Source organism: Podarcis vaucheri, assembly GCF_965113315.1.
Source record: "Podarcis vaucheri genome assembly, chromosome: 13".
Lineage (NCBI taxonomy): Eukaryota > Metazoa > Chordata > Lepidosauria > Squamata > Lacertidae > Podarcis > Podarcis vaucheri.
Window position 1 is genome coordinate 26893424 of NC_138751.1, and position 27642 is coordinate 26921065.

The window sequence follows — 27642 nt, forward strand, 5'->3', positions numbered from 1 at the left end:
ACCAATACGAAGGTTCTGAGGCAGATCCCGAGGGTGACCCCTCCGGGGAACGTGCGTCGCGTGTCGGTTCCTCGTCCGAGTCGAACCCCCGGAACGTGCTGGCTGAAAGCGTGGGCGTGAAAAGCCAGTCGTCGAAAAAGTCTGCCGGCATGGGCCTGTGTGGGAAGAGGGCATGAAACTCTTCTTTGAGCAGAGGTTCGTCTAAAGCGTAGCCCGGCACCCAGCTGTTAGCACTGGCCGGGGTGCCCTCCTTGGCGAGAAGGTATTCTACCCCCTCTTCCCCCCATCTAGAGTCCAAAATCTCTGTGACTTCGTTGATGCGCTCCCCCTGTGCCACTCCCCCTTGCTCGGTTCTCTCTCGGAGCGGACTTGGTGCCGTTCCTGGTTCCTGAAATCTGTGAGGTGCCTTGTAGGGAGTGAGCACCGATCTGTGGAACACCGGATGCATCCTGGAACCCTCCGGAAGCGCCAGCCTGAAAGCCACCGGGTTGACCTGCTCTTCGACTTGGTAGGGCCCCAGTTGTTTATGTCCTAGTTTCTTCTTCGCTAACGACCTGGCTGGAACTGCGTGGGCTGCCAACCATACCCAGTCGCCCACGCGGATCTCTTCGCCAACCCTCCTGTGTTTGTCCGCTTGTACCTTGTAGGCGTGCTTCGCCAGCTCCAGGTGCCGCCGAAGCTGATCGTGGACCTCCTGCAACTCCGACGCGAACGCATCTGCTGTCTGCGGCTCCCCCTCCCCCATTCTTTCCAGTCCCGGGAAGGTTCTGGGGTGCCTCCCGTTGTTGGCGAAGAACGGCGTGACCCCCGTGGACACGTGCTTCGTGTTGTTGTAGGCGAACTCGGCGAGAGGCAGGTAATCCACCCACGTCGCAGGCTGTTGATTTGCATAACATCTCAGGTACTGCTGCATGATGGCATTGACCCGCTCCGCTTGCCCGTTGGTCTGCGGGTGTCTAGCCGAAGCCAGGTTGATCTTGACGTTCAGGAAGCTCATCAGCTTCTGCCAGAAGTTCGAGATGAACTGCCGCCCCCGGTCGGACAGTATAGACCGCAGCAGACCGTGAACCCTGAACACGTGATCTATGAACAGTTTGGCGGTTTGTTCTGCCGTGGCCACCTTCGCACACGGGATGAAATGTGCCATCTTGGAGAACAAGTCCACCACCACTAGCACTGCCGTCTTGCCCCTCGAGCTGGGCAGATCCGTGACAAAGTCCAGGGCCACTCTCTCCCACGGTTCGCACGGGGTTTGCAGCGGTTCCAGCAGTCCCGCCGGCGGTCTGTGTACTGGTTTGGCCCTCTGGCAGGTGTCGCACCTCGCCACGTAGTCCGCAACCTCCCCTCTCATTCTGGGCCACCAGAAGTCCCTGGCGACTAATTCTATCGTCTTCTCCTTGCCAAAGTGCCCGGCAGTGGGTGCGTTGTGCAGCTGCTGCAGTACCTTGGCGCGAAGATCGTCCCCCGGCACATAGATGGCCCCTTTACAGAGGAGTAATCCATCGCGAACTTGGAACTTGCCGGTCGCCGCCTTGCCCCTTTGCGCCTCTGCCATCTTGGTTCGCGCGAAGGTGTCGTCCTGCAGCGCTCTCCTCACCGCATCCAGGTCAACTGTCGCTGAAGCGCACGCCCACACCGTCGGTGCAAAGATGTGCATGGCAGCCGCTGGCGTCGCCTCCTCCAGGTACTGTGGTTTACGGGATAGGGCATCCGCCATGACGTTGGTGTCCCCCGGGACATACTCTATCTGGAAGTCGAAGTTCGCAAAGAATTTGGCCCAACGTATCTGCCTCTGGTTCAGGAACTGCGCCGTGCGCCAGTGCTCCAGATTCTTGTGGTCCGTGCAGACCTGCACCGTGTGCTTGGCGCCGATCAGGAAGTGCCTCCACGCCTTGAAAGCTGCATGAATGGCAAGCAACTCCCTGTCCCAGATGGTGTAGTTCTGTTCAGACTTGCTGAGCTTCCTGGAGTAAAACGCGCCCGGCCTCCAGGCCCCCTGCGGGTCTTGCTGCAACAGGACTGCTCCCACGGCTCTGTCTGATGCGTCCGTCTCCACCCTCATTGGCCTGCTGGGGTTGACATGCAGTAGCTGCTCTTCCGACGCGAAGAGACGCTTGAGTGCCTGAAAGGACTGCTCCGCCTGCTCCGTCCAGATGAACTTCTTCTTCTTGGAACTGAGCGTGTCTGTGATGGCCGCCGTTTGCATAGCGAACCCCTTGATAAACTTGCGATAGAAGTTCGCAAAGCCAACAAACCGCTGGACCTCCTTCCGGTTGCGCGGGCTCTTCCAGTCCAACACGGCACGAACCTTGGCGCTGTCCATGGCGAGTCCGTCTGACAACCTGTAGCCCAGGAAATCCACCTCCGTCACGTCGAACTGGCACTTTTCCAGCTTGGCGTAAAGCCTATGCTGCTGTAGCCTGCTCAGCACTTCCTTGACGTGTCTGTCGTGATCCTGCTGGGACTCAGAAAATATCAGGATGTCATCCAAGAAGCAGACGCACGTCTTGTAGAGGAGCCCCGCCAGCACGTGATGCATGAAAGCTTGAAAACAGTGAGAGCCATTTTGCAATCCAAAAGGCATAACCCTGTATTCGTAGGTGCCCAGGGGCGTGAACATGGCTGTCTTCCACTCATCACCCTCCCGCATGCGAATGAGGTTGTACGCCCCACGCAGGTCCAACTTGGTGAACACGCGACCCTTGCGTACCGTCGCGAGGAGGTCGTCGATCCTGGGCATGGGGAAGTCCGATGGCTTGGTCACACTGTTCAAGATCCGGTAGTCCACTACAAGTCTTTTTTGGGGCGTGTCCTTCTTCTTCACAAAGAATACAGGACTGCCTCCCACCGCCTTGGACTCCCGGATGAAGCCGCGCTCCAAATTATGATCTATGAACTCCTTGAGTTCCTGTAGTTCATCCTCAGACATGGAATACAGCTTCCCTTTGGGCAGCGCCGCCCCTGGCAATAGGTCAATCTTGCAGTCATATGACCTGTGGGGGGGTAGCTTATCCGCTTCCTTCTCGCAGAAGACCTCAAAAAATCCCGCGTATTTGTGGGGGATTGCTTGCAGCGTCCCCAGCTGCAGCTGCGCTTCCTCCTCCTCTCCCTCCTGCCGGGGCAGGATGCAGTGTTCAGCGCAGTATGAGGAGCCAAAGACTAGCTGCCGCTGGTACCAAGCCAACGTCGGACTGTGTCTGTCCAGCCAACTCATGCCTAAGACAATAGGCGTGTCCGACAGTCTGGTGACATTAAAACTGATGATTTCCCTGTGATTTCCAAGTCGCATCACCATTGGTGGCGTTTGCTTCACCACCTGCCCCCCTAGCAGCTCCCTGCCATCCACCGTGACGACCTGCAGGGGCAGCGTGGCAGGCAGCAGCTGTATAGCGTGTTTATCGACAAAGTCCTGCCCTATAAAGTCTGCATTGCTTCCTGAGTCAATGGTGATTGGCACGTCCATGGTGAGTCCATTGGGTAGCTGGAGCGATGCGGTGAGCCTCACCACTGGTTTGGGCGGGAGGGGGTCTGTGGGCTGCAAAATCTCTGGGGACTGCTTCACTGACACGTCTGGCTGGGCCCCAGTGCCTCTCTCTCCAGCCAGACTCCGTCGTTTCCCTGCTGTGGTTCCCCTTGCTGAGTTGCTGCAGTTACCATTGCTGAGGCTGCAGTGTGCTTGTGGAGCCTCTGGGGACACTCTTTCGCCAGGTGCTGCGGACTTTCGCAGATGTAACACTTCCTGTTCCCTCTAGGAGGCTTCGCCTTGACTGCTCCCGGTGCTAGGGCTCTGTTTGCTGACTGAGCCCTGGCACCTCCAACCTCCATAGGTTCCGCTCCCCCTCCTGGCGGAGGTGTGGATTGCGCACGCGCAGCTTCCCTGGGAACGAAGGAGAACCCTCTCGCTGGTTCGCGCCCTCCACGTCCTTCGTCCCTGCTCCATGGACGTTCCTCCAGCCGCACTCCCACCGCCAGCGCCCTCTGAACGACCTCCTGCGTGGTCCGGGGTCTCTCCCCCCTTGCAATTTCGTCTTTAACCGCACTGTTCAAGCCTTCCCAAAATAGATCTCTGACTGGAGCTGAATCTCTGTCCCATTCCAAGGCACTGACTAATGCAAAAAAGCGGGCATGGTACTGTCTTACGCTGGCCCTCCCTTGCTTCAGCCCATGCACCTCTTTCCGGGCAAGATCCACATCTATGCTTGATAAAAAACACCCATCCATCGCTTTAATAAAGGCATCCGCGGTTTGGAGCGCTGGATCCTTATCCCTCCACAAATTGCGCAGCCATGCTTTCGCATCTCCATGCAAATGGGACATGATAAATCCCACTTTCTCTTGCTCATCTCTAAAGTCTTTGTTCAGCAGTTGCAGTGCACACTGTACATCTGCTCTAAAGTTGGGGTACATTTGTAAATTCCCATCGAAGTGAGAGACTAGACCGCCTGTTCTTCTTCCCAATCCAATCCCCTCCCGTTTGGGTGTCAGTTCCCCTTGCTTCGTAAGCACTTCCAACCTGACCTGGAGATCCCTGTAGGCGGCAGCTGCGTCCTCCTCTCTCTTCCTGGATGCAAGTATTTCGGCATTCAGACGTGTCACTGCTTCTCTGAGTTCTCCTATCTGCTGTTCGGCCGTCATATTGTCTGCCGTTCGTGAGCTGAGTCGCAGGCACCCTCCTTCTCCTCTGTCCACGAGGCTGTAGATGCCCACAACGTGAGACAGAGCTTACTGTCAGAGCTGCTTCCAGATCCTAGCTCACAGAGGATCACGCTAGCCAGCAATCACTTTGTAAAAGTCTTTATTGAGTTACAGTTTCCATTCTCCAGCTGCTGCGCGCAGCTCTACGTCTTATGGGTTAGACCGGCGAAGCTCTGTCTGGGTCCCCGCCTCCTGTACACCAACTTAATATCCTAGCCTTACTCCACCTTTTCCGCCTGACCGTTCTTCTCTGGGTCCCTCTGCCCCCCGTGGTCTCTTCCTTCCGGGACTCTTCTGACCCCCCGGACCCTTCTGTCTCCTTGCGCCGGGCTTTAGGACCTGGCTCCCTTTCCGGGCTGCTTACTGCGCCACCTTCCTGTGTATTTGAACTTGGCGCGCGCGCCCAACCTTCCACTTTCCGTCTGACCGTTTCTTCGCTCCCCGATGGAGGTGTGGCCACTCCTGACTCGTGCCCTCCCTCCTGTTGTGAGCTGCCAGCATTTGATACCTGACTCCCTTCCTCTCCCCTGCTCTCTGTTGGTGACGCTGGTCCCGATTTCCAACTGCTCCCCTCTGAGCCCCCTCTGGCCCTTTCCTCCTGGGGTGTCCCCCTAGGCTCCCCCCTTGCCCTGGCCACTGGTGCTCCTTTCTGTGAATCTTCTGATTCACTGGAAAGACTCGGAGATCTCGGGTCGTCGTCATCACTCATCCTTTCTTCTGCCTCCTCCCCCTCGCTCTCTGTTTCCTCCCTTGCCCTTGCCTCTGCTCCTGAACCCCTGACAATATCATTTAAAAAACCCTAGAGCTCTCAGTACAGTGGTACCTCATGTTATGGAAGGGATCTGTTCTGGAGGCCCGTCTGTAACGTGAAATGCCCGCAACTTGAAGCACTGCGTCTGCGCAGGCACACAGCACAATTTGGCACTTCTGTGCATGTGTGAGCAGCGAAACCCGGAAGTAACCCGTTCCTGTACTGCTGGGTTGCCGCGGGACATAACGTGAAAAGACACAACATGAAGCGGATGCAACACAAGGCATGACTGTACTACTCTTTTAATCTCCTTGCTGAGTTCATTTGGAATCAATTATCAACACCATAGTAATGCTGAATTAATATGAATAGGAAGAAAACAAAATGTAAGTTCAATGATACCTTATACAAGTGAGTTGCTTTGGGTTGCCCTGGGCAAGATACAGCAAAATAATAATAATAATAATAATAACAACAATAACAACAACAAAAACCCAATAATAATGGGAGGACAGCTTCATCATTTTCTCTAAGAAATTGTTTGAAATATGTGAACTAAAACACAGCCAAACTTCAAAATTTGCACTGCAAATTTTAATATGCAGCACACAAAGCAAAATGTAGATATTAAGGAGAAATGTAAATTTAAAAAATGCACATATCAGTGAAAACATCATGCAAAATGCATTATGATTGAGAAAATTGTTTGCAAAGTTACATATCTCCGTCAGGAATACAGACAAAAATGCACAAAAGTGCTGATGAATTTTCATGGGGTCTTTTATTTTTCATATATTGAAAATCATTCAAACTGATACAAAAATTTGGAGAACTGTTAAGACTAGAAAAGTGGTAACTTTGTATATGCCTAAAAGTAATAAATGTTTACCTTTCTGGTGAGATTTCTCAGTGCTATTTTACTGATCCATAAGTTCCCTGCTTATTGTGAACAGAAGAAAACATTATAAGGTCCTTTGCTTCTCCTGACGTCATCTAATAGCATTGCCTCTTTCACTATCGGGAATTATGCATGTCTACATATGTAAAACAGTTTTGTTGCCCTGTGCTGTTCTAGATTACAAGGTGTCTTCAGATGCTTTTATGTGAAAGAAATCATAATTTACTCCCTCCACTTCTAATTACCAGAACAACAAACACTTTTACGGACACATATTTTAAGTACGTAAGTGTGTTTAAAAATGCTGTCCTTAAGAGAATATGATGGCAGAATATGGCGCTCCCAGGATATTGGTGATATTAATGGACAGAGCCATCTGGGAAACAATATATTTCAACACATTCATAAAACCCCAGAGCAATAATAATGTAATGGAAAATGGAAAGTTTCTCAAGCACTGGTTTTTTATTGCCACTAAAACAGATGTGTGGGTATGAGCCTTTGAGAAAGCAGGATAAGAATCTTATGTTGAGTAAACAAGCTTGACAGAGGATGCCCTAAGTGATTAGTGGGTAATAGCTTAAGCAAAGCTTCACAAACATTACAAGCGGACTTTTCAAGAAAAAGAGCCCAGGTACCTTCCAGCTATTTAAATTGCCATTTAATATTCAATAACATCACAAAGAGCTTACAGGGTAGCTTAAAAAAACACTGGCATGTTGAACACCACATATCTGGCTGTCAGGATAGCCAATTAAGCTATTCAAAAGAACCAAGAACATGCTGGCAAGAAGTGAATTTAGAGACCATAGGATGACCTTTCTCAATAGCTTATCAGAAACAGGTGCACCAAAAGGAGAACAATGTCTGTGAACACTGTGCTCATTTGAGGTACAAAATGTGGGAGGATTTGAAGACCACTCAAACCTACAAAAACACTTCATGGCCTGTGTACTATATTCTATTAAAAGTGACTGCCAACAAAATTATATGGAGAAATGATCTAGGGACATTCAAAGAACAAATTAGGGGAACATATTTGTTAGTATTTTTTGCTCCATAAGACGCACCTGACCATAAGATGTACCTAGTTTTTAGAGGAGGAAAACAAGAAAAAAAAATATTCTGAATGAAACAGTGGATGTATGATTTTTGTGGTTCATGCTGTTTTTTGCTCCTCCTTTTCTTCTAATTTCTCTCCTCATTGATTTATCCCTAGAGTGCCTTATCTCCCTCCCCGATGGCTTGCCAATCAGCTGCTCAGCAGCTTTGTTTCAACACCCACTTCCCTCTTTCAAAAAAAAAAAAAAAAAGCATGATCTGCTTTTTGCCCCCGGGCAATTTGGCTCCAGGGACCACACATTCGCTCCATAAGACACACAGACATTTCCCCTTACTTTTTAGGAAGAAAAATGTGTGTCTTATGGAGTGAAAAATACGGTATATGTAAAAAAAGCAACAACAAAAACCATGGCCAAGCCAGTCAATTTATGAAACAAAATTATTCTGTAAATGCTTTAAGGTTTGGGGCTCTAGAAAAAGGTGCATAAAAATGATAATGGGGAAAGTGGGGCAGATTGATGCAGAAATATTCAATCTCATATTTTATGTAACAAAAATGAGTCAAATAAAAAAAAATGCCTTATGCATGGCATAACTAATCAATGTTATAATAGCAATCAAAAGAACCATTAAAGTTAGAAGATAAAGAGAATATAATGACTTGCGTAAACAATGGGTTTTGTATCATTCTGCCCCACCTACGGGGCACTTAGATACATTGGATGAGGCACTTTGATACAAAGCGTAAATTGTATGAGAATGGTAATTATTTACAAAAATATAATGAAAAAACAATTTTTACTGTGAGAGATCATAATCAGCCTTACAATTTGTTACTTAAAATCTAAATTAAGTATCAAAACTAACAGTGTCTCACACATATCATAGACTCTATGGCAGGTTTTCTTAACAAAAGATCAAAACAAAATATAAGCCACACCCGAATATAAGCTACATCTTTAAAATTCAAGGGGGGAAGGACAGGACAATATCCAAATATAAGTTGCTCCCTTAAAATTCCGCAGGCACTCACAGCCATTCCATTTTATCGTATGTCTGTAATATCATAAAAGCCAATTTTTGTAAGGTCATGAATTTAAGTTGCACTTTAACTTTTCATGGACGGAATTTGGGGGGGGAAAGCGAGGCTTATAGGCCAAGACAGGACACACACACACACACACACACACACACACACACACACACACACTGGTTTATATAACAACAACAGCTGTAGCACAACTATTATCACTTCCACAATAAACATTTATAATAAACAAAGGACAGTACATAGAATGTTGCTTCTTTTACACATTCACAAGCTTCTTAGCAATTGCTTTGCATGATACAATGCTACCAATATTATTTCTCAAGGCATTTTTGACTTCTTTGTTTCTCAGGCTGTATATAAATGGGTTGGCCAGAGGGGGCAAAACTAAATACAAGAGAGAGGAAAATTTTTGCATCTCTCCGTTGCCTCCCCCCTTTGGTAACATATACACAATCATTAGTGAACCATAAAAGATCGAAACCACAATCAAGTGAGAGGAGCAGGTGGAAAAGGCCTTTTGCCTCCCTGTGGTGGAAGGGATTTTCAAGATGGCAACAATTATATATACATAAGATGTTAAAGTTAAAAGAAAAGGAGGGAGTGTGAATATAATAGCCACAATGAAACCCAGCATTTCCATCAAGCTGGTGTCACTGCAAGAGAGCTTAAGGAGCGGGAAGTAGTCACAAAAGTAATGATTAATTTCATTGGGGCCACAAAACGTTAACTGCAACATCAGACTGAGTAATATCAGGAAAGCTATAAATCCACTGATCCAAGATGCAACTGCTAATTGGATGCAAGTCCAGGTGTTCATGGTTGTAAAATAATGCAGTGGTTTACAGATTGCTAGATACCTATCATAAGACATCACACAAAGTAAATAGCATTCTGCAGCAATCAAGGAACCACAGAGATACCACTGCATAAAACAGCTGGTGACAGAAAGTCTTCCATCTCCAGTGGAGAGAGACAAAAGCATCCGTGGAAATATATTGGAACTATAGCAAGCCTCCAAGAAGGAGAGGTTCCCCAGAAAGAAATACATAGGTGTATGAAGATGCTGATCAAAAACAATAAGGACAACAATGAGAGTGTTTCCAGCCATCATCACAACATAAATTACTAGAAATGTCAGGAAGAGAAGTGTCTGCACTTCGTAGAATTCCCCAAATCCCAGGAGGATGAATTCCTCAATCTTTGACTGGTTTTCCAACTTCATCTAATTGAGAAATGTCAGATCCTATTCAAAAAAGGAATAACAAAAAATAAAAATAATTGATGAGTCCATTGTCACATTAGTGCAAGAGGTTTGAGAGGTGATGTTGTTATACAAGAGGTGGAGCTTGTGTATTAGTGTCATTGAATATAGTGACCACAGTTTGTCTTTGGGTTGTGTAAGATCTCACCAGCTCAGGGCACTGATTTAGCTATTATGCTACACCATAGATACACTGACATGTTATATCATCAGGTAGTAAAAAAGCTAAAGTAAGATTTTTGTAGTGGAGAAAACATTAGCAAAAGGAATTTCACCTAACATATCTTCCTGTTTACTTTTCCATCATGATGATGCATATTCAGATAATAATAATAATAATAATAATAATAATAATAATAATAATACCACCTCCTACCTCATATGCAGACATTTATTTTATCATTTATTAAAGGAAAATTTCTTTCAAAAAAATAACCAATTATATTTGGAAACCAAATGAGGTACTATTCTCTAACATTATTTCCTGCACTATTAATCCATGCCTCTACAATTCTAACATTTAGAAAACTTTTTTGAAATCCTAAATTGATATATAAGCAATTCACATCCTAACAAACAAACAAACAAACAAACAAAACCTATAATTTTCTTCAGGTATCAGTCCTGCTCTTTTAATCGTTTTGTTGATGTGTTTTCTTTTTTCTTTTTCTTTTTGGAGTGGTTGGGACCAATGATCAACAGGATGAATATTACAAATAGGAGTAGAAAATAAAATAAAATAACCACTGATAACTTGTGAAGTGGTGAAGTTCTTCAGTTCCTCTAAGTGTGCAGAGAGATCAGAAATAAACCTCAAACTCCATTATTTCAAATGAATCACAGGCATTCCCCTTAATAGAATATTTCCTATTATGCCTATATTTTAGGTACGACCCATATTTTAAAGTCCAGTTCATTATGTGAAATGAGCTCCTTGTTGGCTGCTCACCTCCCACTGCAAAAGCAAAGCTAGAAAAACAGAAATGGCAACATAGACACTGATGTCAAGAAAGTAATCTTGTTAACTAAGGCTGGGAAAGCTGTGGTCCACCAGATGCCCATCATCCCCACCAAGCATGGTCAATGGCCAGGAATATTACGATCTGTAGCCCAGAAGCATTTGAAAGGCTATGGGTGCTATGACAGACCAGATGCTGTTGGACTGCAACTCCCATCACCTTCAAACAACATAGTCAATGTTCAAGTATGATGAGCTGTAGTAGTTGAGAAACATTGGAAGGGTATCAGGTTTCCCATCCTTGTAGAGGAATTAGGAATGAGAGGGCAATTTGGTTCAGTTAGGATTTTAATGCAAGCCTAACTAATTCACACTTTAAAGAACAATAGGCAAACCAAAATGCAGCTGAACTTTGAAATCTGAGCTTCTTCCAATTTTGTAATTCAGTTCTCTAACCAAATATTATGTACAACATGTGGATATCTGGAATGAAAATGCATGTATAAGTGAAAATAACATTCAAAATGTCTTAAAAATGTTTTTTGTAATGTGTATATCAGTCAGAAATGAATACCTAAAAATGCCCTAAAATGGTCACAGATGTTTTTGACAACATATATAAAGCATACAAACCGATGCAGGAATGTGAAGAACCAGGAAAGTGATAGCTTCATTCATAATTAAGAGTAATAAACATTTACCTTTTGATGATATTTCTTGGCACTATTTTACTGATCCATGTTATCTGTTTATTGAGAATAGAAAAAGGCATTCTAAGTCTCTTCCTTCTCCTTGAGTCATCCAATATCACTGTCCTCTTGATTTGGGAATTTATGCATGCAGACAATGTGTACCAGTTTTGATGTCCTGTGTAGCACATCTTGTGTTGTACAAATATTAAGATGGCAAAACCTGTGCTTTTAAGCAAAATAAATCAGCTTTTACTGTCTCAGCCCCACCAGAACACAGCAACACTCTTAGGGACATTTACTTTAAGTTCATACACTATTTTAAAATATTCTTCTCAAGGGAATATAGTCTATAATGACAAAATGTAACTCTCTCAGGATCCTGGTTTTATTATGAAGTGAACAGTCATCTGTGAAACAGAATCTTGCAAAGAACACAAAAATCTAATAATGTACAAGATAAGGGACAATTAGTCCCCAAAATCCTGAAAGAAGACTCAAGATATGAAATGGTCGAAAGGTTATATTTATTAAAAGATAACAAAATGGAAGATCTTCTATTCATATAAACCAAATTGATTCAATGAAACAAAGGGAATCTCACCAGTCAGGGGAAGTCTCAATTTATTTAGTTAGTTATTAAATATTATGCATCATTTGTTCATAAAAAGACCCTCAAAATGGTTTACACATTTAATAAAACAATGAAAGTATCAATTAAAGATGATTTCTGATAGAGAGAGATAATGTCAGGGAGTAATGATAACAAAGGAGTGTAGTTAATTAAGAAGAAGATTTATTGCAAAAACAGAGTACACCGGAGCAGTGATCACAGCCGTCTGTCTATAAATCTGTTACGGAAAAATCTGGGGGCGGGGTTACTCTGCCACCCAGCTTGTCGGACTAAGTCCGCGGGTCCCTGCGGAAGAAATGAGCTCAGCCGGACACAGGAGCAAACTACAGAAGATCCGAGTTTATTGCGCAACAGGTTCAAGGCGAGATTGAACCCCGAGAAAGGGGTGACAGGAGTTTTTGAAACTTCCCTCCATGTCCCAGAATGCAGTGGAGAATACATAATAATTGCATCATGAATACCTTAGAGAGAGGTTGGGTTACACAGCTGACATCACAAATACATTAGAGAGAGGTTGAGTTACAAGGATTAACATATGGATCAGGGAGGGGGGGATATGCAGAGTCGGAGATATGCGCGGATAAGCGCTTCCTGAGTATCGGTGATGAGAAGACAATAGTCCAAATATGCAAAGTCTATCACCTGGCATTGCACGGAGGAAAGGTTGGGTAGAGTGATTTGGTCGGATTAGGGTCTTCCTGAGTATGTGACTCCTCGCTGGATGGATTATGGAGGCCGAGGAGGTGTCATGGAGTCCTGAAGAAACTGAGTCAATTGACACCAGAACCAAGGAAATCGGAGACGTGGTTGATTTTATATGAATTTTAGAAGTTTTAGTCCATTCTAGTCCTATTCTTATATTAGTAATTGCGGTCACAAACAAAATAGATACATTGTTACAAGATTTGACACTTTTATGAGTTCACGAGTTTCGATTCCATTGTTCTCCCGGCGGGGAGCCGCCAGTAGCTTGTCAAGAGGTTAAATGAGGCGTGCAGAGGCTCGCTGAGCTGGCTCTGCAGAGCGGGTGCATGGTTCTGATTGGTTAAAGCGCTGCCATTGAAACAAATGGGAACGCAGTTTGGAGCGAGAGGGAGAGAAAGAGGCTTGAGAGTTTGGGCTTATTTCGCCCGGGTGCTTGGGTTTTGGGTTGGTGTGGTGCTTGTGTAACGGTGAGGGGGCTGAGGGGTGAATGTACAGTGGGTGCCCTCGAGGTCATCGCCTCGGACGTACGAAAGGAGGGGTGAAGGAAGGCACCCCCCTTCCCGTATCAAAATCAAAGATGTCCCTTCTAAGAAGGGTGTTTCCGGTGAGACCAGAAACAGCCGAACTTCCTCTTGTGACCTATTCTGTCTTGAAGACCCCCCCCCATACATCTAGACCTTGGACTGAGGGGGTTAGCTCCCACATCTTCCTCCTTCTCTGAAACAGTACTTCCGTGGTCCTTCCCGCTCTCTGAGCTGCTTTCGTTTCTAGCCCTGCATTTTGTTCTTCACTAGTGTGCTGGCAAGCTGCCAGCTGACTCTCTGCAACTCTGTTATCAGTTGACATTCCTAAGGGCAGGGCAGTTCGCTCTCGGCTGTAAGCATCCTGTCTTGCAGTTAACCCTCTCTCTTCCTGGCTACTTCCTACACTGGGAGCTGGTTGCAAACTTTCCCTGGGGGCTGGCTCATCCATGACAGATAATATCTGACATATGGCCAGTGTGAAATGAAATACACCCAAGAGTGATTGTATAGGGGTCAGTGCCATGCTGCCACTTTTCAAACAGTGTTGCTGCTGCTGCTTACGAGGATGATGAAGGGTGGGGCAGGGAGGTGGCAGGGTCAGGGTTCCACAACTGCACCAGTGGGAGTTGCAGATTGGCTCCTCTGGTGCACTCACATAACTCCAACACCCTGCCATCCTTCAGCATCACAGCAAGTGACAACAATGCATCACTCTAAGCACACAATATGCAGCTGGAAATAAAACATTTTAAGTGTGCCGTAAAGTGCATTATACAAATGTGACACTAGATGATGATGGTGAGCTATGGGAAATTCAGTATTTTGTTTTCAAAACGTTTTGGTTTTTTTTTTTATTAAAAAAAGCATTTTCACTGTGTTTTTTATATGTCTCTAGATTCTACCTTGTATACACCTGCATCTCTAGTATGCTTTCCTCTAGTACGGTCGAAAAACAATACTGGAAAGTCAACATTCGGTACTCATTAATGACAGTTTCTTATCAGATCTCTATGAAATGTAGACTTCTAAAGCTATTTTCACTCTTCTCTCATATATCTTGAATTTCTGACCAATCCCACCCACCAGTTTTTGTAGTTCCTGAGGATGCCAGCTAAAATCTAAATTCAGACATCAATAACTTGTGCTAGAGGTGTGTATGATTGTCATTGTATGATTTTGTATGATTGCCATTGAATATTGATTGGTGACTTTGCTCAAGACAAGACGCAATTCTCCAAGTTCCTTTATTTTCATTTGCTTTCAGGGATGAATGCTGTACGTCTTCCATGCTTGAGTACCCATCATTTTGGGGTAGCAGGGGCTGGAATCCATCAACGTCTGTATTTGTGTGTTCCCTAACCCTGAAGAAGATGATGCTAAGCAAGTGCTAATATGATCTGTATCTTGGTTGAAAGGCGACTAGGTAAGAGCAGGAAATGAAAGGTCATAAAGCTAGCTTCCTCAAAATGTTATACAAAACATTTTCATGATTTGGAAATAACACCTTGATTGCATCTCCCAATTATTGTCCAAAACAGTAAGCTAAAGATCACCTAATGAGATCGTCTAAATCATCTAAAACTATTTTTGAATTGCTATTTCAAAATTTCCCCCCTGAGATGTCCAATTAAATATAATTTCTAGAAGATTTACAAACTGAGGCATCTAGTAATATCTGGAGACAGATTCCATGTTTGCATGTTGTAGGATAAATAACGCACTAGGCGAAATGGTGTCCATTTCATTTTTCCATTTCATTCCATTTCAGGAAGACTCCCTGAGTGAGTGCTTGAGGGCCCTGCTCTTGCCACCTACCATCTGGCTTGGGGCGGGGCCTGGGGCCTCATAAGGACTGTGTGCTGCTTGCTGCCTGCTGCCCAGGAAGACTCCCTGAGTGAGTGCTTGAGGGCCCTGCTCTTGCCACTTACCATCTGGCTTGGGGCAGGGCCTGGGGCCTCATAAGGACTGTGTGCTGCTTGCGGCCTGCTGCCCAGGAAGACTCCCTGAGTGAGTGCTTGAGGGCCCTGCTCTTGCCACTTACCATCTGGCTTGGGGCGGGGCCTGGGGCCTCATAAGGACTGTGTGCTGCTTGCAGCCTGCTGCCCAGGAAGACTCCCTGAGTGAGTGCTTGAGGGCCCTGCTCTTGCCACTTACCATCTGGCTTGGGGCAGGGCCTGGGGCCTCGCAAGGACTGCGTGCTGCTTGCGGCCTGCTGCCCAGGAAGACTCCCTGAGTGAGTGCTTGAGGGCCCTGCTCTTGCCACTTACCATCTGGCTTGGGGCGGGGCCTTTGGCCTCATAAGGACTGTGTGCTGCTTGCAGCCTGCTGCCCAGGAAGACTCCCTGAGTGAGTGCTTGAGGGCCCTGCTCTTGCCACCTACCATCTGGCTTGGGGCGGGGCCTGGGGCCTCATAAGGACTGTGTGCTGCTTGCTGCCTGCTGCCCAGGAAGACTCCCTGAGTGAGTGCTTGAGGGCCCTGCTCTTGCCACTTACCATCTGGCTTGGGGCAGGGCCTGGGGCCTCATAAGGACTGTGTGCTGCTTGCGGCCTGCTGCCCAGGAAGACTCCCTGAGTGAGTGCTTGAGGGCCCTGCTCTTGCCACTTACCATCTGGCCTGGGGCGGGGCCTGGGGCCTCATAAGGACTGTGTGCTGCTTGCTGCCTGCTGCCCAGGAAGGCTCCCTGAGTGAGTGCTTGAGGGCCCTGCTCCTCCCTGCCACTTACCACCTGGCCCAGGGCGGGGCCTGACAGGCCTCACTAGGACAGTTGTTACTGCCGGAGAGGCACAGAGTGTTTTTAAAATGTTTTATAAAAATTTTTTTCTGGATTTTTTGTATGTGGGGGGTGGGGGTGGGATTGATGTTTGGTTGGGCTTGGGGAATTATTATTTTTTTATTTTGATGTTTTTGTAATTTTTATATTTTTTGTTTGTATTGTTGTATTGGTTTTGTTTGTTTGTTTAAGGTGTTATTTTGTTTTTAGGGGGAGGGGTCAGGGCTGCCGGGGAGTGGGCCCCAGCCCACAAAATGGCTGGGGCATGTTCCACAGGGGGGGATGCACTGGGACAACCGATCTCAGTGATCACGGGTAGGAGGAGGAGTTACGCTAAGACCAGACCATGTCATTACAGAGGAGGCAGGTTTAGTCGTTGTCTGAGGACTATCCCTGCCTCCGGGTCTGGTCCTGTCCGGACGGATACTAGAATCAGCAAGGGATACCCACATAGCCTGAAGGTGCTGCTGTGCAATGCCAGGTCAATGATTCAGAAGACCACTGCCATCCATGACTTGATCATGGATGGAGGATTTGACCTGGCATGTGTAACAGAGACTTGGTTGGATGAAGCAGATGGGCCTGTTCTTGCCGCTGCTTGTCCACCAGGTTTCTCTTACGCACAGCAACCCAGGTCATGTGGGTGGGGAGGGGGGGTTGCAGTGATTTTTAGGAAGTCATTAGTTTGCACCAGGCGTCCTATTGGGAAGACCCAGTTTTCTGAGTGCATGTTCTGGAAGTTGGGCAATAGGGGCAGTACAGGATTCCTTTTGGTGTACCGACCTCCCCGCTGCGCCAAGGATTCCCTGCCCGAGCTGCTTCAGGTCGTGGCGGATGTTCTCCTGGAGACACCTAGCTTGGTCGTCCTAGGGGATTTTAACATCCATGCCGACACGACCTTACAAGGGGCCGCTCGGGACTTCGTGGAAAGCATGGCCTCCATGGGGCTGTCCCTGAATAAGTCTGGCCCAACCCATAGCCGTGGACATGCCTTGGACCTGGTGTTTACCTCTATGGATGTTGGTGATCTGACACTAAGTAAAAGCGAAACGAAAGAAGTGCCATGGTCAGATCACTTCCTGGTGCAACTGGACTTCTCTGCGACCCATCCCCTCTGCAGGGAGGTGGGACCAATTCGGATGGTCCGCCCCCGCCACTTAATGGATCCAAATGGTTTCCAGAGAGTGGTAGGGGATGCTTTATCCCATGTTGATGGCCTTTCAGCTGATTCCCTGGTGGCCCGCTGGAATGTGGAGTTAACCAGGGCTATTGACTGTTTGGCTCCGAAGCGCCCTCTCCGATTGCATGGAGCCCGGACAGCCCCGTGGTTTTCCACGGATCTGAGGGCAATGAAACAATCGTTGAGACGGCTAGAGCGCCGGTGGCGGAGAACTCATTCCGAATCTGACCGGACACAGGTTAGAGCTCAACGTCGAGCCTACCAAGTGGCGATAGCAACGGCGAAGAAGAATTTCTTCACCGCCTCTATTGCATCTGCAGAAAACAGCAGCAGGAGACTTTTTCAGGTGGTTTACAATTTAGCGGAACCACCTGCAACATCGGGGCCCAGTACGGGCCACATGTTCTCCTGCAATGATTTTGCAAAGTTTTTTGCAGATAAAACCGCTCAGATTCGGGAAGAAGTAGACTCCACCGTGGGAGCAGGGCTGGGGCGGGAGAGTGCAAGAGTTCTGTCTGGTCAAGTTGAGTGGGATCAATTCCAATCTGTTGCCTCCGAGGATGTGGACAGGCTGCTTGGACGAGTGAAACCAACCACCTGTCTCCTGGATCCTTGCCCATCCTGGCTAATAAAAGCAAGCCGGGAAGGGCTGGGCGATGGGCTTCGTGGGGTGGTGAATGCTTCCCTCCGTGAGGGGGCCTTCCCAGACCCGCTGAAAGAGGCGGTTATTAAACCGCTTCTTAAAAAACCATCTCTAGATGCGGCCACGATGGCCAACTATCGCCCAGTCTCAAATCTTCCATTCCTGGGCAAGGTGATTGAGCGAGCGGTTGCCGAACAACTCCAGGCACGCCTGGAAGAAGCGGACCATTTGGATCCCTTCCAGTCGGGATTCAGGCCTCATCATGGGACTGAAACTGCCTTGGTCGCACTGGTTGATGATCTCCGGCGGGCTAGGGACAAAGGTGAGAGCTGTTTCCTAGTTCTGCTGGATCTCTCAGCGGCGTTCAATACCATCGACCATAGCATCCTTCTGGACCGTCTTGAGGGGCTGGGAGCTGGGGGCACTGTTATACAGTGGTTCCGCTCCTTCCTCCTGGGCCGTGTTCAGAAAGTGGTGGTGGGGGATGAGTGTTCAGACCCCTGGGCTCTCACTTGTGGGGTGCCTCAGGGTTCTGTCCTCTCCCCCATGCTTTTCAACATCTACATGCGGCCGCTGGGAGAGATCATCAGGAGGTTTGGGCTGGGTGTTCATCAGTATGCGGATGATACCCAGCTCTACCTCTCTTTTAAATCAGAACCAGTGAAGGCGGTGAAGGTCCTGTGTGAGTGTCTGGAGGCGGTTGGAGGATGGATGGCGGCTAACAGATTGAGGTTGAATCCTGACAAGACAGAAGTACTGTTCTTGGGGGACAGAAGGCGGGCAGGTGTGGAGGATTCCCTGGTCCTGAATGGGGTAACTGTGCCCCTGAAGGACCAGGTGCGCAGCCTGGGAGTCATTTTGGACTCACAGCTGTCCATGGAGGCACAGGTCAAATCTGTGTCCAGGGCAGCTGTTTACCAGCTCCATCTGGTACGTAGGCTGAGACCCTATCTGCCTGCGGACTGTCTCGCGAGAGTGGTGCATGCTCTGGTTATCTCCCGCTTGGACTACTGCAATGCACTCTACGTGGGGCTACCTTTGAAGGTGACTCGGAAACTACAACTAATCCAGAATGCGGCAGCTAGACTGGTGACTGGGAGCGGCCGCCGAGACCATATAACACCGGTCTTGAAAGACCTGCATTGGCTCCCAGTACGTTTCCGAGCACAATTCAAAGTGTTGGTGCTGACCTTTAAAGCCCTAAACGGCCTCGGTCCAGTATACCTGAAGGAGCGTCTCCACCCCCATCATTCTGCCCGGACGCTGAGGTCCAGCGCCGAGGGCCTTCTGGCGGTTCCCTCATTGCGAGAAGCAAAGCTACAGGGAACCAGGCAGAGGGCCTTCTCGGTAGTGGCGCCCGCCCTGTGGAACACCCTTCCAGCAGATGTCAAGGCGATAAACAACTACCTGACATTCAGGAGACATCTTAAGGCAGCCCTGTTCAGGGAAGTTTTTAACGTGTGATATTTTATTGTATTTTTGGTTTTTATGGAAGCCGCCCAGAGTGGCTGGGGAGGCCCAGCCAGATGGGCGGGGTATAAATAATAAATTATTATTATTATTATTATTATTATTTTCACACATCATACAATAAGCTCATGAAGACAGAGGGCTGAGGCACACCATCCATGAAAATATAAGGAAACATTATTATTATTATTATTATTTTAAAAAAGGAATCTGGATCTTTTAAAAAATCAAACTGAACAGGAGCTCTGGATATGCTTTTCATCACATAAAGGTACAAACAAAATGCAACTAGATATATATTTTTAAAAAATGAACTTCTGCTACAGAAGGTTAGAGTTCTGTTCAAGTCCCATTCAAGTGCATCTGAAAGGAGGTTTGTTTGCTGTTGTTTTTTTTAAAAAAAACAGCAACAAACCAACAACCACCACCAAAAATCACAATCATAGAGCTATATCCCATGGTGCAAGAACAGAATAGATCTTTCCCTTCTCCTCTTCCTTCTCACTCCTCCAGATGGTTGGAAAGCCTAGAAAACACTCTGGACTATCATTGTGAAAGCTGCCTTCCTTTTCCCCCATTATCTTTCTGTATTCTCATTGTCTAGTTAATACATATTTTGTTTGCTCTTTCAGAAAGACTATGACTACTTTTATAACCAAAATGAAGGCAACCTGTTCTTTGATAGATTGCAGCTCCAAATTATATACTCACTTACCCTACTAAAAATTATGGAGATTACTTCTCCACAGATATGTAAAGAATGGCATTGCAATTGACACGTTGTAGGAAGCATGTTTTGTTTTTGTTTTTTTGACATTTGACATTCATTATTAACTTAGTGCAGGTTATCTTATTCCATCTTTCCCTACTTTTTGAGTACTTGTGGGTCTGGAAGACCATTTTCATCCAACAAATAAAGTATTCATGAGATAATATGCAATGGCTGAAGAATTAGAGATAATATGTGTGAGTCTTCTTATCAGTCATTAAAATTGTTTCTCAAACATTAGGCATGAAGGTTCCTTCTATATGGGGAGGGTGATATCACCAACCACCTGTGGAATCATGCAGCGCATCTTCATTGTTTGCAAAGAAATAACCAGTCAGCACTATAACTCCTGACCTAATTTGTGGGGACTAAGTCCAGGTGTCCAGTTTTTGTTTACTCCTTAAAACGTATTGTATTCTGTCAGAGTTGCTGCTGATGGCAATTGCATGTACAAGTGAAATAATATAAAAGAGAGGACTTCCTCATGTGGAAGAACTGAATGGAGATAAAGATTCATAAATAATTCTAGACAATGCCACTGAGACCAAATAATCTTTTTCAGATGGTAAGCAAATTGAATTGCATATTTTACATCAGTGCATTAAAAAAAACTTAAATGCATCAATAACATTTATTATTAATTTACTAAAGGAGCTCTGCATTACATTTGTTATTAACGTAAATGAATTCCTGATTTCAACTCTATTTTTATTCAAGCCATGGCTTGGGGTGTTAAGTTTTTAAACATCTGCCAAGACGCTGCCTTTAACACCCACTTCTTGCAGAAACATAAGCAGGTGATAATGGTTATCTTAATGTCTCAAAAAGGTTCACCTATTGATTCCTGCTAACCAAATTGCTTCTGAAGGTGAGGTCAGGTTTTCAGAATTGTCAATAAAAATAGTTTTGAAACTGTAGTGATGTGGAAATGCGGGGCTGGCAAGGAGCGTGCAGCAAATGAATTACATTGCAAATGTGCTGAATTTCTGAAAACTTGGCTATTTGTAATAGAGTAACAGTGTCGATTGCTTTATTCTACTGTAGCACCCAAATCCTCTTTATGAATGGAATCATAAGGCAAAGGAAACGAAATGAATGGAAGTGCCTGTAAGAGAAAATCAAACTCATGTCACTCAGTTTATCCTTCTGGGATTCCGAGAGCTGAAGAATCTGCAGGTCCTTCTGTTTCTGGGATTCCTTGCAATCTACATTGTCACCATGGCAGGGAATCTTCTCATTCTTGTGCTTGTAGTCAGTGATCAACACCTTCACACCCCCATGTACTTTTTCCTTGGAAACCTATCTTGTTTAGAGATCTGCTACAGCTCAACACTCATACCTGTATTGCTTACCACTCTCTTGTGGGATGGAAAGGTCATTTCATTTGAGAGCTGCTTCCTGCAGTTATTTTTCTTTGGCTACTGTTTGGGTGCAGAATGTTACTTGCTTTCTGTGATGTCCTATGACAGGTATTTAGCAATATGTAAGCCACTGCATTATGCAACCGCTATGAACACCAGGAAGTGTGTCCAATTAGCAGCCGTGTCCTGGACAAATGGTGTCATAGGCATTTCCATAATCATGGCTGCTATGCTGCAGCTTACATACTGTGGCCCCAATGAAATCGATCATTACTTCTGTGATTCCGTGCCACTTAAAAAACTTTCATGCAGTGACACAAATTTGGTAGAGCATGTCAATTTAACTTTGCTGTTTATATACACTATGCCCCCATTTCTACTGACTCTAGCATCCTACATATACATTATAAGGGCAATCTTAAGAATCGCATCGACCACTGGAAGGCAAAAGGCCTTCTCCACATGTTCCTCTCACCTCATTGTTGTTTCAACTTACTATGGCTCTTTAACAGCTGTGTATCTCTTACCAAAGTCATCTTCAATTAACAAGGCCTTTTCTCTTTTGTATACAATTCTTCCTCCTCTAGTAAACCCCCTCATATATAGCCTGAGGAATAAAGAGGTAAAGAGGGCCTTCAGAAAGGCAAAAAATAGGATAGCAAATTTCAAAATATTTCAAAATGTGCTAGCTAACTTGTTTAGCGTTAAAGATTAGTGGGGGGAGGAAAAGGAAGACCAGGGAGGGAGTTGATCAATACTGCCCTGCACCTGTAACCTGATCTGGGCACAACTTGCCACACCCAAATCTCATCCAAATCAGTTTTTTTGGGGGTGGAGCTAATGTGTAATTAGGGTTTTTTAAACCCCTGACTAAACATACAGTCAGGAGGGACATGGAAGAAGGAGATGCTGATTCTCATCCACTGCCACCTGACTGAGAACAGACCTGACTTGGTCCAAGCCTGGATCTCTCAAAACTGATCTGATTCAGTTCAAGATTCAGTCTTTGGGTCAATCTGGCACAAAGTCCTAGTGATCAGATTCAATTGAATCTCTGTGAATTGAATTAATGCGTGTTGACGTGCGGGTCCTTTTGTACTCAGAAGAGGGTAGAATGAGGGTGGATGGAACGGAGTGGGGCATGCATATACATGCTCTGCTGATATGGGGTGGGAACAGAACCCCCTTGTGAAATTATATATATATATTCTCCTTCTCACTACTTTGATGGTGGTTTTGTTCCAAATGGAGATTTATAATGCCACATACCACAACACTCTTTACATCAATGGACTAGCTGCTGTAACTTCAGTCCAGCTACAACTTCTTCCCCTTTCTAACTCCAGAAGGAAGAGCTTGGAATGGCTGTAGAATGTTCTTCACAGGGAAATACATACCATCATGTTCATTTTTTAGGTGCCAGGCTAAGACCTTTTCATTTGCTAACTAAGTTAGCCTCTGTGATATTGCTAACCTTTTAGTGTGTATGTGGTTGCGAGGGGAAGTAGGTTTTGCCATTATTGTGTTACTAGATTACCATTGCATTAAAAATATTCTGACCAATGGATGTTTATAAATAAGAAGAAGGAGAAGAAAATAAGAAGAGCCCGGCTGGATCAGACCAAAGGCCCACTGAGTCCAGAATTCTGTTGTGGATATCAGATCCCTGAATTATACTCTCAATAATCAGGGAACAGAAGACTCTGTCGTAAATTACATACCTCCACCTCTGTGTATCAATTCCTGTATTAAAGATATTAAAGGAACATAAAAAACATAGCTGGTGATGAATTAAACCGCTTCTTAAAAAACCATCTTTAGATGCGGCCACGATGGCCAACTATTGCCCAGTCTCAAATCTTCCATTCTTGGGCAAGGTGATTGAGCGAGTGGTTGCTGAACAACTCCAGGCACACCTGGAAGAAGCAGACCATTTGGATCCCTTCCAGTTGGGATTCAGGCCTCATCACGAGACTGAAACTGCCTTGGTCGCACTGGTTGATGATCTCCGGCAGGCTAGGGACAAAGGTGAGAGCTGTTTCCTAGTTCTGCTGGATCTCTCAGCGGCGTTTGATACCATCGACCATAACATCCTTCTGGACCGTCTTGAGGGGCTGGGAGCAGGGGGAACTGTCATACAGTGGTTCCGCTCCTTTCTCCTGGGCCGTGTTCAGAAAGTGGTGGTGGGGGATGAGTGTTCAGACCCCTGGGCTCTCACTTGTGGGGTGCCTCAGGGTTCTGTCCTCTCCCCCATGCTTTTCAACATCTACATGCAGCCGCTGGGAGAGATCATCAGGGAGTTTGGGCTGGGTGTTCATCAGTATGCAGATGATACCCAGCTCTACCTCTCTTTCAAATCAGAACCAGTGAAGGCGGTGACGGTCCTGTGTGAGTGTCTGGAGGCGATTGGAGGATGGATGGCAGCTAACAGATTGAGATTGAATCCTGACAAGACAGAAGTACTGTTTCTGGGGGACAGGAGGCGGGCAGGTGTGGAGGATTCCCTGGTCCTGAATGGGGTAACTGTGCCCCTGAAGGACCAGGTGCGCAGCCTGGGAGTCATTTTGGACTCACAGCTGTCCATGGAGGCACAGGTTAAATCTGTGTCCAGGGCAGCTGTGTACCAGCTTCATCTGGTACGCAGGCTGAGACCCTATCTGCCTGCGGACTGCCTCGCCAGAGTGGTGCATGCTCTGGTTATCTCCCGCTTGGACTACTGCAATGCGCTCTACATGGGGCTACCTTTGAAGGTGACTCGGAAACTACAACTAATCCAGAACGCAGCAGCCAGACTGGTGACTGGGAGCGGCCACCAAGACCATATAACACCGGTCTTGAGAGACCTACATTGGCTCCCAGTACGTTTCCAAGCACAATTCAAAGTGTTGGTGCTGACCTTTAAAGCCCTAAACAGCCTCAACCCAGTATACCCGAAGGAGCGTCTCCACCCCCATCATTCTACGCGGACACTGAGGTCCAGCACCGAGGGCCTTCTGGCAGTTCCCTCACTGCGAGAAGCCAAGTTACAGGGAACCAGGCAGAGGGCCTTCTCGGTAGTGGCACCCTCCCTGTGGAACGCCCTCCCACCAGATGTCAAAGAGAACAACAACTACCAGGCTTTTAGAAGACATCTGAAGGCAGCCCTGTTTAGGGAAGCTTTTAATGTTTGATGTATCACAGTATTTTAATATTCTTTTGGAAGCCGCCCAGAGTGGCTGGGGAAACCCAGCCAGATGGGTGGGGTATAAATAATAAATTATTATTATTATATTATTATTATGTTTCATTACAGATCTCCATTAGTCAATCACCATTTTTTGGGAAATGATACTTCATTTTAAGTGAACACCCATCACAAGACATGTTCTGCAACTTTTATATTTGGACGATGTGGTGGTACTTCCACACTCACAGATAGGATTAAACCACCTATTGCTACACTTTTTGGAGTATTGCGGATGCACACTAAATTCTAGAAGTCAACAATCATGGTCTTTGCAAAGTCATGGAGCGTGCATAAGTGAGTGATAAGTGGAAACATCATTGAGCAAGTTTAGTGGTTTAAATATGTAGGCATTTAATTTCATTATAAGGCTGGCTGAGTCACAGAATTTGCTTTTAATGATGCTAAAAGTAATTTCCAGTGATCACTCATTTCTATTATTCCAAAGGGAACCAGGGGTGTGCAATGCTAAGCACACAACTGCTATATGACATCAAAGTTTGTACAGTATATATCTATATCCTGATATACAGTACAACAACATAACAGCCTTATACCTCTAAGCAAAATAGGGTGGAATGTTTTCAATTTGCATGCCTTGTCTCCTGATTTCTTGAATTAGGATATATATATAATGGTTCTATGGGGAAGTGTTTACATAATTAAGTGGAATCCTAACTATGCCTACTCAAAATTCATAAGGACTTAGTTCTGTGTAGATATGATTAGAATTGTAGCCTAAATAGATGGTAATTTCCCCGAACATCCATTCAGTTCTATTTATAAGAAAAGAGTTCTATTAAATTTTGAATTTTTGATGCATGCATTTCACTTTCAAAATCTTCCCAGCAGCCTTTCTCATTGCATCCTTTACATCTTTATTCCTCAGGCTATATATGAGGGGGTTAATTAAAGGGAGCAGGACTGTATACAAAAGAGAAAATATTTTATTGAAATATCTCAATGTGTCAGTTTTTGGTATCAGATAGACGATAAAGATGGCCCCATAGAATATAGAGACAACAATCAGCAGGGAAGAGCAGGTGGAAAAAGCGTTTTGTCTCCCAGTGGTGGAAGGGCTCCTCAGGATGGCAGCAATAATATAAATATAAGAGACCAAGGTTGAAACAAAGGGAGGGAATGTGATTATAAATGCCACAGCAAAGGTGAGAAGTTTCACAAGAAATGTATCCCTGCAGGATAGTTTTACCAATGGCAGAGCTTCACAAAAGAAATGATCTATTTCATTGTATCCGCAGTACCGTAGTTGTAACATCAAGCCCAAATATATAGAGATGACTGCCATGCTATTGATCCAAGAGCTCCCTGCTAACTGGACACAGACCTTACCATTCATCAGTGTTGCATAATGTAGAGGCTTGCATTTTGCTAAGAAATGATCATAAGACACCACAGAGAGGAGATAGCATTCTGTACAAACCAAAAAGGAGCCAAAATAAAACGGTGTGAAGCAACCCTTAATGGAAATAGCTTTGGCCTGTGTCACAAGAGCAGATAGCATCTTGGGCAGAATAGTTGAACTGTCCATCATCTCCAAGCAGGACAAATCCCCCAGGAAGAAATACATGGGTGTGTGCAAGTGCTGATCAGTCAGTATTAGAAGAATGGTGAGGAAATTGGAGGCCATGGTCAAAATGTAGATCAGTAAAAATGCCAAAATCAGGAAGAATTTAAGATGATGAAGTTCCCCAAATCCCAGAAGGATAAACTCAGTGATTTCAGACTGGTTTCTCTGCATTGTGTTCTCTATCTAACATATATACAGTACTAAAGTGATAGTTGAGCATGAGCTATGAAGTGCTTCTATAGGGGCATGAACTTCAGGAGCACTCGTTGCACAAATCCCCCAGATAGAAGCCCATCTGTGAAGTTTGCAGTTGCGCATCGAGGTCCCCCAGGCCACCCCAATAACTCACACTTCACACATCAATTTTTGTTTAAGGTTTTTGGCATGAATTTGGCCACAACTTTATTTAAATACACACACATGAGTGGTTGCTTAGGCATTGGTTACGACTATCTGTCCTTGCCCCAGGGACAGAACTGACTTCCGGATTCCAGCGGAAGCCAGTGAGGGAAACAATTTTTGGAGAGAAAATGAAGCTGGGCCTCAGTCCCTCACTTCTCACCCTCATGCTCCTGGTGGCTTGCATGGCCCAAGTCCGATGCCAGGGTCAAGGACAAAAAGAATGGCAAGCCCCTGGATTCCTTTAACGGAATTCCCTTTCCGCACCACCATTGGAGGGGTAGGCACTTACCCCTCCACCAACCAATTTTAACCAATGCCTACCCGCCAACCGTACAAGTTGTGATGATTTGTTACGCAGTAGGCAAAAACCAAATGGCAACAGCCAATCAGACAAAATTCCTACCAGGCCCCTGCCCCAAGGCAGACAACCCCATGACAGGCATAGCAAGGTCAGAGGACAACGAATCCCCCCCCCCTTTTCAGGGAGGGTGGGCGGGTGATCCGGTGCACGCAGCCCAAGAGAAGGCCCCAGGCTGCGAGCCCTGTATTTAAGACCTCTGACCCCTCCCACACTTTAGCAACATAACATTCTCCCCAGCAACACTCCTTGCCCAATCACAGCATGTGGCCAATTTGCCCAACAACAGTGGGGTGGTCTTTTTGGCCCCCACCACAACACGTGCTCTCTATTATGGAGAACACGCTTTGCTGAATGGTGAGTATCAGGATGTTGGCAATCAGGGTTAATATGCAGAATTTGTTTTCTCCCCTGCCCCTGGGCACTTTCCCCCTTTTAAAAATAAATGTTAGCAACAGAAAGAACTTCAGATGTCAGAGTTCTTCAAGGAGTAAATTCTGTATTTGCTCGTTTGGTTACACTACGTGGCCTTTTTCATAATAGGCATGTTGTGAAATTATCTCATATCCTGAAAAAACATTGAGAAGGTAAAATTCAATTAAGACTTCTATGAAGGTATAAATTCCCAAATGGAATAGTATAAATTCAC

General features: G+C 45.9%; 3 protein-coding genes across 3 annotated transcripts in view; 1 reads left to right on the plus strand and 2 right to left on the minus strand.

Moving 5' to 3' along the window:
• Nucleotides 1–23193, plus strand: part of LOC309517514 (olfactory receptor 2AP1-like) — a gene marked incomplete at both ends in the record, with an annotated part of 34379 nt that extends 11186 nt beyond the window's left edge. Inside the window, 2 exons of the mRNA XM_082196741.1 lie at nucleotides 21531–22044; nucleotides 23113–23193. Coding sequence (XP_082052867.1) covers nucleotides 21531–22044; nucleotides 23113–23193 — 595 coding nt within the window. The remainder of the gene's footprint in view (nucleotides 1–21530; nucleotides 22045–23112) is intronic.
• The window catches only part of LOC309516597 (vomeronasal type-2 receptor 26-like), a gene marked incomplete at both ends in the record, with an annotated part of 367451 nt that overhangs the window by 200832 nt on the left and 138977 nt on the right, over nucleotides 1–27642 (minus strand). The gene's annotated exons all lie outside the window — the stretch shown is intronic.
• LOC309517516 (olfactory receptor 2AP1-like) lies at nucleotides 8714–9565 on the minus strand (the record flags this gene model as incomplete). The annotated part of the gene is made up of 1 exon (XM_082196743.1): nucleotides 8714–9565. One exon carries the CDS (start codon nucleotides 9563–9565, stop codon nucleotides 8714–8716), a length of 852 nt encoding a protein of 283 aa, XP_082052869.1.